Consider the following 14,507-nt stretch of genomic DNA (forward strand, 5'->3'; position numbering starts at 1 on the left):
CTGGGGAGCATCTGGGGGGCAGAGGCAGACTGGGCAGGTCCCCTCCCATGCAGCTTCGGAGCCGGCCGTGCTGAGCTTCCGGCACACACTGCCTCTATTACAAGCCGGAACGCCCATAGCTGCAGCCCCGCGGTCCCGGACTTCTCCCCTGCTCGGCGGCACACGTGACGTCATCGCGCAGAGCAGGGGAGAAGTCCGGGACCGCGGGCTGCAGCTATGAGCTTCCGGCTTGTAATAGAGGCAGTGTGTGCCGGAAGCCCAGCACGGCCGGCCCCGAAGCTGCACAACGCCCCTATCGCCCCCCCTGGAGATGGAGGACGTTGCTGTGCAGGAGCTCGGGTCACCCCCAATTCACTTTATACTACCAGCAGTCCAGGAAAAGAAGAGCAGCCCCAGAGCTCCTGCACGGTGAGGTCCTCCCTCTCCAAGCGGCCGGTGTGTCCTCTATGCAGCTCAGTACAGCGACCACCTGGAGAGGACGTCACCGTGCAGGAGCTCCAGGGTTGCTGGTAGTATAAAGTGTATTGGGGGTGAGCCGAGCTCCTGCATGCTGACGTCCTCCCTCTCTAGGTGGCCGCTGTGTCTCCTATGCAGCTGGGCCCCCCTTACTGCTAATCTTTACTCTGTGGGCCGGGCGCTCTGCACCTGACCCATGGGGTGTAATAAACGGTTCTCAAACTGTTCGGTTCTGGAGAAGCCTTCCAGAAAAGAATAAATTCGAGAATAGAGGTATTACTATATGTACAGCTCCCATATCTCCTGTACACCCATCATACACACATCACACATTATATATAAACACCTCCCATTATCTCCTGTACACCCATCATCCACACACACACACATATATACATATTTATATATATATATATATATATATATACACACACCTCCCATATCTCCTGTACACCCATCATCCACACATCACACATATACACCTCCCATATCTCCTATACACTCATCATGTACATATATATATATATATATATATATATATACCATATCTCCTATACACCCATCATGTACACATCACACACATATATATATATATATATACCTCCCATATCTCCTGTACACCAATCATGTACACATCACACATATATACACCTCCCATATCTCCTGTACACCCATCATCCACACATCACACACACATATATATATATATATATATATACCTCCCATATCTCCTGTACACCAATCATGTACACATCACACATATATACACCTCCCATATCTCCTATACACTCATCATGTACACATCACACATATACACCTCCCATATCTCCTATACACTCATCATGTACACATCACACACACACACACACATATATATATATATATATATATATACACCTCCCATTATCTCCTGTACACCCATCATCCACACATCACACATATATACCTCCCATATCTCCTATACACTCATCATGTACACATCACACATATATACACCTCCCATATCTCCTGTACACCCATCATCCACACATCACACACATATATATACACATATACACCTCCCATATCTCCTATACACTCATCATGTACACATCACACACACACACATATATATATATATACACCTCCCATTATCTCCTGTACACCCATCATCCACACATCACACATATATACCTCCCATATCTCCTATACACTCATCATGTACATATATATATACCATATCTCCTATACACTCATCATGTACACATCACACATATATACACCTCCCATATCTCCTGTACACCCATCATCCACACATCACACACATATATATACACATATACACCTCCCATATCTCCTATACACTCATCATGTACCCATCACACACATGTATAACCTCTCATGTCTCCTGTACACCCATCACATACATGTATAACCTCCCATATCTCCTGTACACCCATCATCCACACATCACACACATATATATACACCTCCCATATCTCCTGTACACCCATCATCCACACATCACACACATATATATACACCTCCCATATCTCCTGTACACCCATCATCCACACATCACACACATATATAACTTCCCATGTCTCCTGTACACCCATCACACACATGTATAACCTCCCATAGCTCCTATACACCCGTCATGTACACATCACACACATATAGCTCTCTACCTCCTACACTCATCATCCACACGCATTACTGCCGTCACTCACATACCCCGCCCCTCACAAGAGCCGAACAACCACGCCCACTTTCTCCATATATGGTGGTCGGAGAAGCACGTGAGGCGGCACGTGGCGCACACCCGGCAGTATAGCGTGGCGCAGTGGCCAAGTGGTAAGGCGTCGGTCTCGTAAACCGAAGATCGCGGGTTCGATCCCCGTCTGTGCCTGATAGCTCAGCCGACATTTTAATATGAATTAATCGTCCGAACATTAAAAAATTGTAATCTTGGATTTCCCCTTCCACCCTTTGTAATATCCCTATCACACAACGCCCCCCATATGTCACCCCAATATATCCAGCAGACTTTTACTAACAGAAATCACTGTCCACTATATCCCTCACTACAACCCCCAGTCTCCTACATATCCCTCACTACAACCCCCAGTGTCCTACATGTCCCTCACTACAACCCCCAGTGTCCTACATATCCCTCACTACAACCCCCAGTGTCCTACATATACCTCACTACAACCCCCAGTGTCCTACATGTCCCTCACTACAACCCCCAGTGTCCTACATATCCCTCACTACAACCCCCAGTGTCCTACATATACCTCACTACAACCCCCAGTGTCCTACATATCCCTCACTACAACCCCCAGTGTCCTACATATCCCTCACTACAACCCCCAGTGTCCTACATGTCCCTCACTACAACCCCCAGTGTCCTACATGTCCCTCACTACAACCCCCAGTGTCCTACATGTCCCTCACTACAACCCCCAGTGTCCTACATGTCCCTCACTACAACCCCCAGTGTCCTACATGTCCCTGACTACAACCCCCAGTGTCCTACATGTCCCTCACTACAACCCCCAGTGTCCTACATATCCCTGACTACAACCCCGTGTCCTACATATCCCTCACTACAACCCCCAGTGTCCTACATATCCCTGACTACAACCCCGTGTCCTACATATCCCTCACTACAACCCCCAGTGTCTTACATATCCCTCACTACAACCCCCAGTGTCCTACATATCCCTCACTACAACCCCCAGTGTCCTACATATCCCTCACTACTACCCCCAGTGTCCTACATATCCCTCACTACAACCCCCAGTGTCCTACATATCCCTCACTACTACCCCCAGTGTCCTACATATCCCTCACTACAACACAGTGTCCTACATATCCCTCACTACTACCCCCAGTGTCCTACATACCTCTCACTACAACACAGTGTTCTACATATCCCTCACTACACTCCCCAGTCTCCTACATATCCTTTCCTATAGCCCCCTACCTCACTACAACCCCAGGTCTTACATATCCCTTACTACAACCCCCGGCATCTTACATATCCCTCACTACAACCCCCAGTGTCCTACATATCCCTCACTACAACCCCCAGTGTCCTACATATCCCTCAGTACAATCCCTAGTGTCCTACATATCCCTCACTACAACCCCCAATTCCTACATATCCCTCACTACAACCCCCAGTGTCTTACATATCCCTCACTACAACCCCCAGTGTCCTACATATCCCTCACTACAACCCCCAGTGTCCTACATATCCCTCACTACTACCCCCAGTGTCCTACATATCCCTCACTACAACCCCCAATTCCTACATATCCCTCACTACAACCCCCAGTGTCTTACATATCCCTCACTACAACCCCCAGTGTCTTACATATCCCTCACTACAACCCCCAGTGTCCTACATATCCCTCACTACAACCCCCAGTGTCCTACATATCCCTCACTACTACCCCCAGTGTCCGACATATCCCTCACTACAACCCCCAGTGTCCGACATATCCCTCACTACAACCCCCAGTGTCTTACATATCCCTCACTACAACCCCCAGTGTCTTACATATACCTCACTACAACCCCCAGTGTCCTACATATCCCTCACTATAACCCCCAGTGTCCGACATATCCCTCACTACAACCCCTAGTGTCCTACATATCCCTCACTACACTCAAGTCTCCTAAATATCCCTCACTATACCCCCCCTCCCTCACTACAACCCCCAGTATCCTACATATCCCTCACTACAACCCCCAGTGTCCGACATATCCCTCACTACAACCCCCAGTGTCCTACATATCCCTCACTACAACCCCCAGTGTCCGACATATCCCTCACTACAACCCCCAGTGTCCGACATATCCCTCACTACAACCCCCAGTGTCCGACATATCCCTCACTACAACCCCCAGTGTCCGACATATCCCTCAGCACAAGCCCTAATTTCTCCCATATCCTCTGTGCTGCTGTGGGGAATGTGACTGCCATTATATGCTGTAATCCTCTGTGCTTCTGTGAGGAACTCGTAGTTCCCAGCACTGTGTCATTCCCAGGTACAGGTTGAATCCTTCAGCACTTTCCTTGATCAAGAATTTGCGCTCATTTCTGCTTCCTGATCAGAGTAGATCAGATGGAAATCTCCATTGACTTCACTGGAAAGAATCTGCCCAGCTGTGATACACGGGGGTGACATATATCTGAGCGTCACTGCATGGATGTCAGACACTGGCAGAGGGGCAATCTACACTGACACCACAGATCAGTCCTGCAGCGCCATCTAGTGACCAAAGGAATCACAGCAGGTCTGCAGATCTAACAATAATATGAGACACACTGTATTATTAGAAAATGAGGCAGTGGAGAGCAGGGGCTGTACACACAATATGGCCGATCTCTGTGGGGGAACATGGCCGGTCAGATGGACCCAGATCACTCTAGCAAAACATGGCTCGGTCATATGGATCCAGATCCCTGTGCAGAAACATGGCCGGTCAGATGGATCCAGATCTCTGTGCAGAAACATGGCCGGTCAGATGGATCCAAATATCCGTGGGAAAAACATGGCCAAGCAGATGGATCCAAATATCCGTGGGGAAACATGGCCAATCAGATGGATCCAAATATCCGTGGGGAAACATGGCCAATCAGATGGATCCAGATCTCCGTGGGGAAACATGGCCAACAGATGGATCCAGATCTCAGTGGGGAAACATGGCCGGTCAGATGGATCCAGATCTCCGTGGGGAAACATGGCCAACAGATGGATCCAAATATCCGTGGGGAAACATGGCCAATCAGATGGATCCAAATATCCGTGGGGAAACATGGCCAATCAGATGGATCCAGATCTCCGTGGGGAAACATGGCCAATCAGATGGATCCAAATATCTGTGGGGAAACATGGCCAACAGATGGATCCAGATCTCCGTGGGGAAACATGGCCGGTCAGATGGATCCAGATCTCCGTGGGGAAACATGGCCAACAGATGGATCCAGATCTCCGTGGGGAAACATGGCCAATCAGATGGATCCAGATCTCCGTGGGGAAACATGGCCGGTCAGATGGATCCAAATATCCGTGGGGAAACATGGCCAACAGATGGATCCAGATCTCCGTGGGGAAACATGGCCAACAGATGGATCCAGATTTCCGTGGGGAAAACATGGCGGATCCAACAGATGGATCTAGATCTCCGTGGGGAAAACATGGCCAACAGATGGATCCAGATCTCCGTGGGGAAAACATGGCCAATCAGATGGATCCAAATCTCTTTAGCAAAACATGTTCCGGTCAGATAAATCTAGATTACAGTTGAGCAAGTTGCAAAATACTCGAGTCGAGTAATCAACCTCAATCAAATCAATGGGACACCCAAGCGCTTTACCAGGTACCCTGGTTCACATGGAAATTTTATTCTGAACTGTCGAGTTAAAATTCAAATTTTTGTACTTTTTTTGTTCCATTAGGGGATGTTTAAACAAAACACACAGAAATTTCAACGCAAAAAAAAAAAAAAATAGCTTTATGCGCATTACAAATGAGGCAGGGACTGCAGACAGTCCCCACCACAATTGTAATGTGTTTTGCATATAGCTATTACACTTTATCGTTCAAAGATATACATCTCATTTTAACATCCCCCTAAAGAAAAAAATTACAAAAACAAAAAAAATTATTAAATAGTTTTGTCAGGGGCTATGACTGACGGCTGAACGATATTCGAGCAGCATCCAAGAATCCCCACTCAACACCAATCTAGATCTCTGTGGAGAAACACGGCTGGTCAGATGGATCCAGATCTTTGTGGATACTGTGCACTATGTACAGTGTTACTGATGTAACTATTGGACTGATATAACATCACACTCTCACAGTGTATACAGCTCAATGTAATGTGTGCCCCCCAACCAAAAAAAACAACAACAAAAGGAATGAAGACAACCTGTTTATTACAACCTTTGTGAGGAGCTCTTACCCAACGCATATATAACATTGGTGGGGTGCTCTTATCCGCTGCATACAGAACATTGGTGGGGTGCTCTTATCCACCACAAACAGAACATTGGCGGGGAGTGCTTATCCACCATATAAAGAACATAGTTGGGGAGCTCTTATCCACCACATACAGAACATTGGCGGGGAGTGCTTATCCACCGCATACAGAACATAGTCGGGACACTCTTTTAGGCTGGGTTCACACTACGTATATTTCAGTCAGTATTGTGGTCCTCATATTGCAACCAAAACCAGGAGGGGATTAAAAACACAGAAAGGATCTGTTCACACAATGATGAAATTGAGTGGATGGCCGCCATATAACGGTAAATAACGGCCATTATTTCAATACAACAGCAAATATTTGCCATTAAATGGCGGCCTGCCACTCAATTTCAACATTGTGTAAACAGATCCTTTCTGTGTTTTTAATCCACTCCTGGTTTTGGTTGCAATATGAGGACCACAATACTGACTGAAATATACATAGTGTGAACCCAGCCTTATACTGCAAACAGAACATTGGCGGAAACTCTTATCCACCACATACAGAACATAGTTGGGAAGCTCTTATCCACCGCATACAGAACAATGGTGGGGAGTGCTTATCCACCGCATACAGAACATAGTCGGGACACTCTTATATACCGCAAACAGAACATTGGCGGGGAGCTCTTATCCACCACATACAGAACATAGTTGGGGAGCTCTTATCCACCGCATACAGAACATAGTTGGGGAGCTCTTATCCACCACATACAGAACATAGTTGGGAAGCTCTTATCCACCGCATACAGAACAATGGCGGGGAGTGCTTATCCACCGCATACAGAACATAGTCAGGACACTCTTATATACCGCAAACAGAACATTGGCGGGGAGCTCTTATCCACCACATACAGAACATTGGCGGGGAGTGCTTATCCACCGCATACAGAACATAGTTGGGGAGCTCCTATCCACTGTATACAGAATATCATCGGGGAGCTCTTATCCACCACAAACAGAACATTGTCGGGGAGTGCTTATCCTCTGCATACAGAACATTGTCAGGGAGTTCTTATCCACAGCATACAGAACATTGTCGGGGAGTGCTTATCCACCACAAACAAAACATTGTCGGGGAGTGCTTATCCACCGCATACAGAACATTGTCGGGGAGTGCTTATCCACCGCATACAGAACATTGTCGGGGAGTGCTTATCCACCGCATACAGAACATTGTCGGGGAGCTCTTATCCTCTGCATACAGAACATTGTCGGGGAGCTCTTATCCTCTGCATACAGAACATTGTCGGGGAGCTCTTATCCTCTGCATACAGAACATTGTCGGGGAGCTCTTATCCTCTGCATACAGAACATTGTCGGGGAGCTCTTATCCTCCGCATACAGAACATTGTCGGGGAGTTCTTATCCATCGCATACAGAACATCGGTAGGAGTTTTTATCCACCGCATACAGTGGAAGCTCTTACCCACTGCATACAGAACTTGGGCTCATCTGGACAGTATCTGAGACCACTGCTCCCATGGGCCCGAACTGACCCCATCAGACATTATAACCCATAATCCTAGGCAGCCCCGGGGAGGGTCGTCCACAATGCCTTCACCATCACTACTCCGCATCTTCAAACTGGCCGTCTTCAATGTGCCCTGTGCTGGACGTGGCTCCCTCGCTTCGTTCTATGGATGGGGCATGGTGTGAACTGGGCTCATATAAGGCCTCGCTCCTCCACTGGTAGCCAATGGGCTGCGGCTCACAACCATCGGTGACATCCTCTTCATCTACAGGAAATGTACAGACAGCAGTCAGCAATGGACCATTCCCATCACCCCACCCACCAGAGGATTGCCACCTACTGGACACTTTAGGACCTACAGGCTGCACTACATTCTGCTGAGAGTTTGGGGGCCCCAAAATTTACCATAAGGATTCTCATTAGCCTCCACCTCGGCATCCCAGTCCTCACAGTCATGGCTGACGCGCTGGACGCTGTCAATGATGTCTGGCAGGTCGTTGTTCGGCAGCACCACCCAGGCTTCTGATAAGGTATCCGAGTTTTCGCTGCACCTGTCATCCTCATCGTAATCCTCACGTGAGGTCAGGCAACCTGCACAGTCCATAGAGAGGGGTAAGCATGTTCACCATGTCAGCAGTCCCCACCCCACAGACTGCAGCCCCCACAACTTATACAGAGAGAGGTGAACATGGACACTATGTCAGCAGCCCCCACCCCACAGACTGCAGCCACTCATTATCACACAGAGAGGGGTGAGCATGGTAACTATGCCGGCAGCCCTTACCCGACGGACTGCAGCCCTCCACCACACAAAGAGAGGTGAGCATAAACACCATGTCAGCAGCCCCCACCCCACAAACTGCAGCCCATTATAGATACAGAGAGGGCAGAGCATGGTCACCATGTCAGCATCCCCCTCACTATTTATATACAAGGAGAAGTGAGCAAGGTTACAATGTCAGCACCTCCCCCCCCATACAGAGTGGGGTGAGCATGGACACCATGTCAGCAGCCCCCACCACAATATCCACTAACTTACCCATGATGGTGCTGGGCCACTCCGGACAGCATTCACGATCCAATACCGTATCTGTCTGAACAGCACAAAGGAGATCAGTAAGAGAGACCCAGAACCAAGAACTACACACATCCATTTACAACACTCCCCTATCATGCACACTACCCCCAGGATCAACACTACCCCCATCATGCACAATCATCTCAGTCTCCATCACTTGGTCAGTTCTTGGTCATCTCAGTCTCCATCACTCGTTCAGTAGTCAGACTGTCTCTGGTCCATGCCTAGGTCAGTCATCTTTCATCATCCTTTGGTCATCTGAGTCTCCAGTTCTCGCTCACTCCTCGGTTATCTCAGTCTCCTTTCCTTGGTCAGTCCTCAGTCATCTTAGTCTCAATCCCTCAATCAGTCCCTGGTCATCTCAGTCTGCATCCCTCGGTTACCTCGGTCATCTCAGTTACCTTCGCTCAGTCAGTCCTCAGTCACCTTCCCTTGGTCAGTCCTTGGTCTTCTCAGTCACCTTCCCTAGGTCAGTCCTCAGTCACCTTCCCTAGGTCAGTCCTCAGCCATCTCAGTCACCTTCCCTCGGTCAGTCCTCAGCCATCTCAGTCACCTTCCCTCGCCCATCTCAGTCACCTTTCCTCGCCCATCTCAGTCACCTTTCCTCGCCCATCTCAGTCACCTTTCCTCGGTCAGTCCTCTGCCATCTCAGTCACCTTTCCTCGGCCAGTCCTCTGCCATCTCAGTCACCTTGCCTCGGCCATCTCAGTCACCTTCCCTCGGTCAGTCCTCGGCCACCTTCCCTCGGTCAGTCCTCGGCCACCTTCCCTCGGTCAGTCCTCGGTCACCTTCCCTCGGTCAGTCCTCGGTCACCTTCCCTCGGTCAGTCCTCGGTCACCTTCCCTCGGTCAGTCCTCGGCCACCTTCCCTCGGTCAGTCCTCGGCCATCTCAGTCACCTTCCCTCGGTCAGTCCTCGGCCATCTCAGTCACCTTCCCTCGGTCAGTCCTCGGCCACCTTCCCTCGGTCAGTCCTCGGCCACCTTCCCTCGGTCAGTCCTCGGCCACCTTCCCTCGGTCAGTCCTCGGCCACCTTCCCTCGGTCAGTCCTCGGCCACCTTCCCTCGGTCAGTCCTCGGCCACCTTCCCTCGGTCAGTCCTCGGTCACCTTCCCTCGGTCAGTCCTCGGTCACCTTCCCTCGGTCAGTCCTCGGTCACCTTCCCTCGGTCAGTCCTCGGTCACCTTCCCTCGGTCAGTCCTCGGCCACCTTCCCTCGGTCAGTCCTCGGCCACCTTCCCTCGGTCAGTCCTCGGCCACCTTCCCTCGGTCAGTCCTCAGCCATCTCTATGTCCATCTCACAGTTTCCATCTCTCTGTAATCTCAGTCTCCACAACTTGGTCATTTGTTGGTTATCTCGGCTCTATCTCTTGGTCAGTCCTTGGTCAGCTCAACCTCCATCCCTCAGCCATCTTAGCCTCCATCTCTCGGTTAGTCCCCGCTGGTGCACCATACATTACGGACGTGTGCATGTCGCCTTAAGGCCTCATTCACGGCGGGTCTATAGGATGTAAACTACGAACGTGCACCAGTAGTGCTCCACAGAGAACTACATAGAAGATAGCAATCCATGCCGCAAAGTTTGCTCCACACTAGGACCTGTGATTTTTCTTCCAGCACAGACTGTGCCCCCTATGGCCATGGAAATCTTTTGGCCCTATGTTCTGTCCACAGTTCCAGGTCCACAGCTAAACAAAGTAACACGGATGTGTGAATACAGCCTTAGTCTCCATCTCTTGGGCACCTCAATCTTCATTCCTCGGCCATCTCAGTCTCCAGCCCTCGGTTAGCCATCAGTCCCCAGAACAGTCCTCAGTCCCCAGCACAGTCCTCAGCACAGTCCTCAGTCCCCAGCCCTAGGTCAGCCCTTAGTCGCCAGTCCTCAGTCCCCAGCACAGTCCTCAGCCCTAGGTCAGCCCTCAGTCTCCAGTCCTCTCCAGCACGGTCCTCAGTCTCCAGCACGGTCCTCAGTCTCCAGCACGGTCCTCAGTCTCCTTCCCGTCACTCACTCTCCGCTCTTCAGCCATTACTTCCCGCGATGTTACCGCAGAGGCGCTGACCTTATGACACCGACTGAACACGCCCCCCCCGCGCTGTAGTAAGAAGAAGCCCCGCCCACTGCACTGCGGCCTCAGAGCGCGGGAAACCGGAACACCATGAACTGTGAGGGGAGGCGTACATGGAGGTATCGCCTTATATACACGTGTATGCGGCCGGTGTATGGAGGTATCACCCTATATACAGCTCTACAGGCTGCTACTTAGAGATATCCACTTATATACAGCTCTGCAGGCCTCTATACAGACCAATACATGGAGGTGTCACCCCATATACAGCTGTACAGGCCGGTATATACAGATATCACCCCATATACAGCTCTGCAGGCTGGTATATACAGGTATCACCCCATATACAGCTCTTCAGGCCGGTATATACAGGTATCACTTTATATACATGTGTATCTGGCTGGTATATGAAGGTATTCTCCTATATACAGCTGTACAGGCAGGTATATACAGGTATCTCCTTACATACATGTGTATCTGGCTGGTATATGAAGGTATTCTCCTATATACAGCTGTACAGGCAGGTATATACAGGTATCTCCTTACATACATGTGTATCTGGCTGGTATATGAAGGTATTCTCCTATATACAGCTGTACAGGGCGGTATATACAGGTATCACCTTACATACATGTGTATCTGGCAGGTATATGAAGGTATTCTCCTATATACAGCTGTACAGGCAGGTATATACAGGTATCACCTTACATACTTGTGTATCTGGCTGGTATATGAAGGTATTCTCCTATATACAGCTGTACAGGCCGCTATATACAGGTATCACCTTACATACATGTGTATCTGGCTGGTATATGAAGGTATTCCCCTATATACAGCTGTACAGGCAGGTATATACAGGTATCTCCTTACATACATGTGTATCTGGCTGGTATATGAAGGTATTCTCCTATATACAGCTGTACAGGCCGGTATATACAGGTATCGCCTTACATACATGTGTATCTGGCTGGTATATGAAGGTATTCTATATACAGCTGTACAGGCCGCTATATACAGGTATCTCCTTACATACATGTGTATCTGGCTGGTATATGAAGGTATTCTCCTATATACAGCTGTACAGGCAGGTATATACAGGTATCTCCTTACATACATGTGTATCTGGCAGGTATATGAAGGTATTCTCCTATATACAGCTGTACAGGCAGGTATATACAGGTATCACCTTACATACATGTGTATCTGGCTGGTATATGAAGGTATAGTAACATAGTAAATAAGGTTGAAAGAAGACAAGAGTCCATCAGGTTCAAACTAGCGAAACCCTACTGTGTTGATCCAGGGAAGGCAAAAACCCCCACTAGGGAGACGACAACCACCCCACCACAGGGAGAAAACTCCCCCCGACTGCAATGGCAACCAGAATAATCCCTGGATCAACGTATCACCGGAAATCTAAGGCCCATAACTTGTAATATTATAGTGTTCAAGAAAAGCATCCAGGCCTCCCTTAAACTTATTTAATGAATCGGCCATGACAACATCATGTGGCAGAGAGTTCCACAGTCTTATGGCCCTATTCCACGGAACGATTATCGTTCGTTTTCGGACGATATCGACCGCTACGGACGATAATCGTTCCGTGGAATAGAGTGCAACGATCAGCCGACATCGTTCATGTCGGCTGATCGTTGCAGTCGCTTGTTTTTCAACATGTTGAAAAACAAGCGACTGATATAGCAGCGATCTGCTGCCGTCGCTCCGTTGAATAGGAGCATCGGCAGCAGACGCTGCTATATCCTATGGGCTGCCCGGACGATCAGCGATCCCCTGGGCAGCCCCCCCGCAGCTCCCCGCCGCCCCTCCCGCACTCACCCGCTCGCTGCAGCCGCGTTGAATAGCGGCGGCAGCGAGCGGGGAACGAGGAGCAAACGAGCGCCAATAGCGCTCGTTTGCTCCTCTAAAACGACCCGTGGAATAGGGCCATTACCGCTCGTACAGTAAAGAACCTGCGTCGATGCTGATGATAAAATCTTCTTTCCTCTATGCTCCTATATACAGCTGTACAGGCAGGTATATACAGGTATCTCCTTACATACATGTGTATTTGGCTGGTATATGAAGGTATTCCCCTATATACAGCTGTCTGGGGCCCCCTTTGCCGCTTCACTGTGTCCAAAGCACTGTGCAGCTGCCTCCATGGGTGACACAGTCCTATAGATCCGGCAGGCAGGGCCTCCTTGTATAAGTTCACCCCCAGCTGGTACGAAGTTGGAGTGAATTTATACGAGGATTCCCTGGTGCTCAACAGTGAGGACATCAGCTCCAATGGCTCCTAGAGAAGCCCACAAGACTAGGAGTCTAAAGGGGGTCAGGACTCCACTAACAGACCTCCCGCTTGTTTCCTGTTATATACAGGCCAGTATACGGCGGTATCCCCTTATATACAGCTCTACAGACCAGTACATGGACGTATCCCCTTATATACAGCAGCATATAGTCCGGCCCTCCACCGCTCTGAGGGACAATAAATTGCCCCCTGTGTAAAAAGTTTGGGGACGCCTGCTATACACTATGTGGGGGCTATACACTGTGGGGTTGTGTGGAGAATATACACTGTGGGGGCTGCCAGGAGACTGCACTGTATATGGGGGCTACACTATGTGGGGGGTGTGGAGTCTAAACACTGTGGGGGCAGTCAAGAGTTTATACTGTATGTGGGGGCTATACACTGGGGGGGCGCCATTTGCCTTCTCTACCTAGGGCACCAGAACTCCTTGTCCTGGCCCTGGGCCCTGTGTAACCTATGAAGAGGGGAGGGGGAAGGAGGGAGATTAGACGGCAGCGGAGAGCAGAGAACAAATGATTACGCAGTGGGACCTGTGTGAAGCTGGTATTCAGAGTTCAAAGAGGTCATTGCTGACTGTCAGAGGAGATAGCCTGGTCATGTAGCTGTAAATCAACTCTTTGTTGTCCTGTTTTGGTGCCTCAACCCCTCCCCTCTCCATAGACAATCATGAAGACAGGGGGGAGAGCTTCAAACTGCTTTTTCATTATAAAAATTAATTTTTTTGGCTAATAAACCCAATTACAAAGTTTCTTAAAATCGCCCGTACTATTGATTTCTGCAAAAAGTAATTTAAATGAAAGTGACACTTTAGGCCATTTCAGGCCCGGTCCTTAAGGGGTTAATTTCTATGGGAGCGTGCATAATTCGTGGATGATACATAATGTCCGCACATATTATGGATCTGTAAGAACATCACAGGTTAGCTCCTCCTGGCGAATACTGTACCAGGGAGTCTGGACGTTAGTACATGTGCTTCTACAGGAACATGGATGTGGAAGGACAAATTATCCTGCCACAGGAATAAAGCTGCCTATGGGACAAAACGGAGGCATCCTATTTGTCCACACAACCAGGGACAGGGCCTGGGAGCAAATAGC

General features: G+C 49.2%; 1 protein-coding gene and 1 non-coding gene across 3 annotated transcripts; one reads left to right on the forward strand and one right to left on the reverse strand.

Moving 5' to 3' along the window:
• Positions 1 to 2,275: 2,275 nt before the first annotated feature.
• On the forward strand, positions 2,276 to 2,347 carry TRNAT-CGU (transfer RNA threonine (anticodon CGU)). Its single transcript has one exon. It is a non-coding gene; the product is annotated as a tRNA-Thr (tRNA).
• Positions 2,348 to 6,907: 4,560 nt separating this feature from the next.
• LOC138771959 (coordinator of PRMT5 and differentiation stimulator-like) lies at positions 6,908 to 11,095 on the reverse strand. 2 transcript variants are annotated; one of them, XM_069951988.1, is made up of 4 exons: positions 11,043 to 11,095; positions 8,999 to 9,053; positions 8,365 to 8,550; positions 6,908 to 8,224 (listed from the first exon to the last, which is right to left on the reverse strand). In XM_069951988.1, the coding sequence occupies exons 1-4, from the start codon at positions 11,058 to 11,060 to the stop codon at positions 8,055 to 8,057; spliced, it is 429 nt and encodes a 142-aa protein (XP_069808089.1). In that variant the 5' UTR covers positions 11,061 to 11,095; the 3' UTR covers positions 6,908 to 8,054. The 2 variants fall into 2 exon arrangements, with proteins under 2 accessions (XP_069808089.1, XP_069808090.1); XM_069951989.1 differs by having other exon boundaries at positions 8,999 to 9,049; positions 11,043 to 11,075.
• Positions 11,096 to 14,507: the final 3,412 nt, after the last annotated feature.

Source organism: Dendropsophus ebraccatus, chromosome 14, assembly GCF_027789765.1.
Source record: "Dendropsophus ebraccatus isolate aDenEbr1 chromosome 14, aDenEbr1.pat, whole genome shotgun sequence".
Lineage (NCBI taxonomy): Eukaryota > Metazoa > Chordata > Amphibia > Anura > Hylidae > Dendropsophus > Dendropsophus ebraccatus.

What these genes read in the sequence shown, in the direction of transcription:
- LOC138771959 (XM_069951988.1), bottom strand. An exon ending in GTGGCCCAGCACCATCATGG is followed by an intron (nt 8,551 to 8,998) that starts GTAAGTTAGTGG and finishes TGGACTGTGCAG; the next exon opens with GTTGCCTGACCTCACGTGAG. An exon ending in GGCTAATGAGAATCCTTATG is followed by an intron (nt 8,225 to 8,364) that starts GTAAATTTTGGG and finishes CATTTCCTGTAG; the next exon opens with ATGAAGAGGATGTCACCGAT.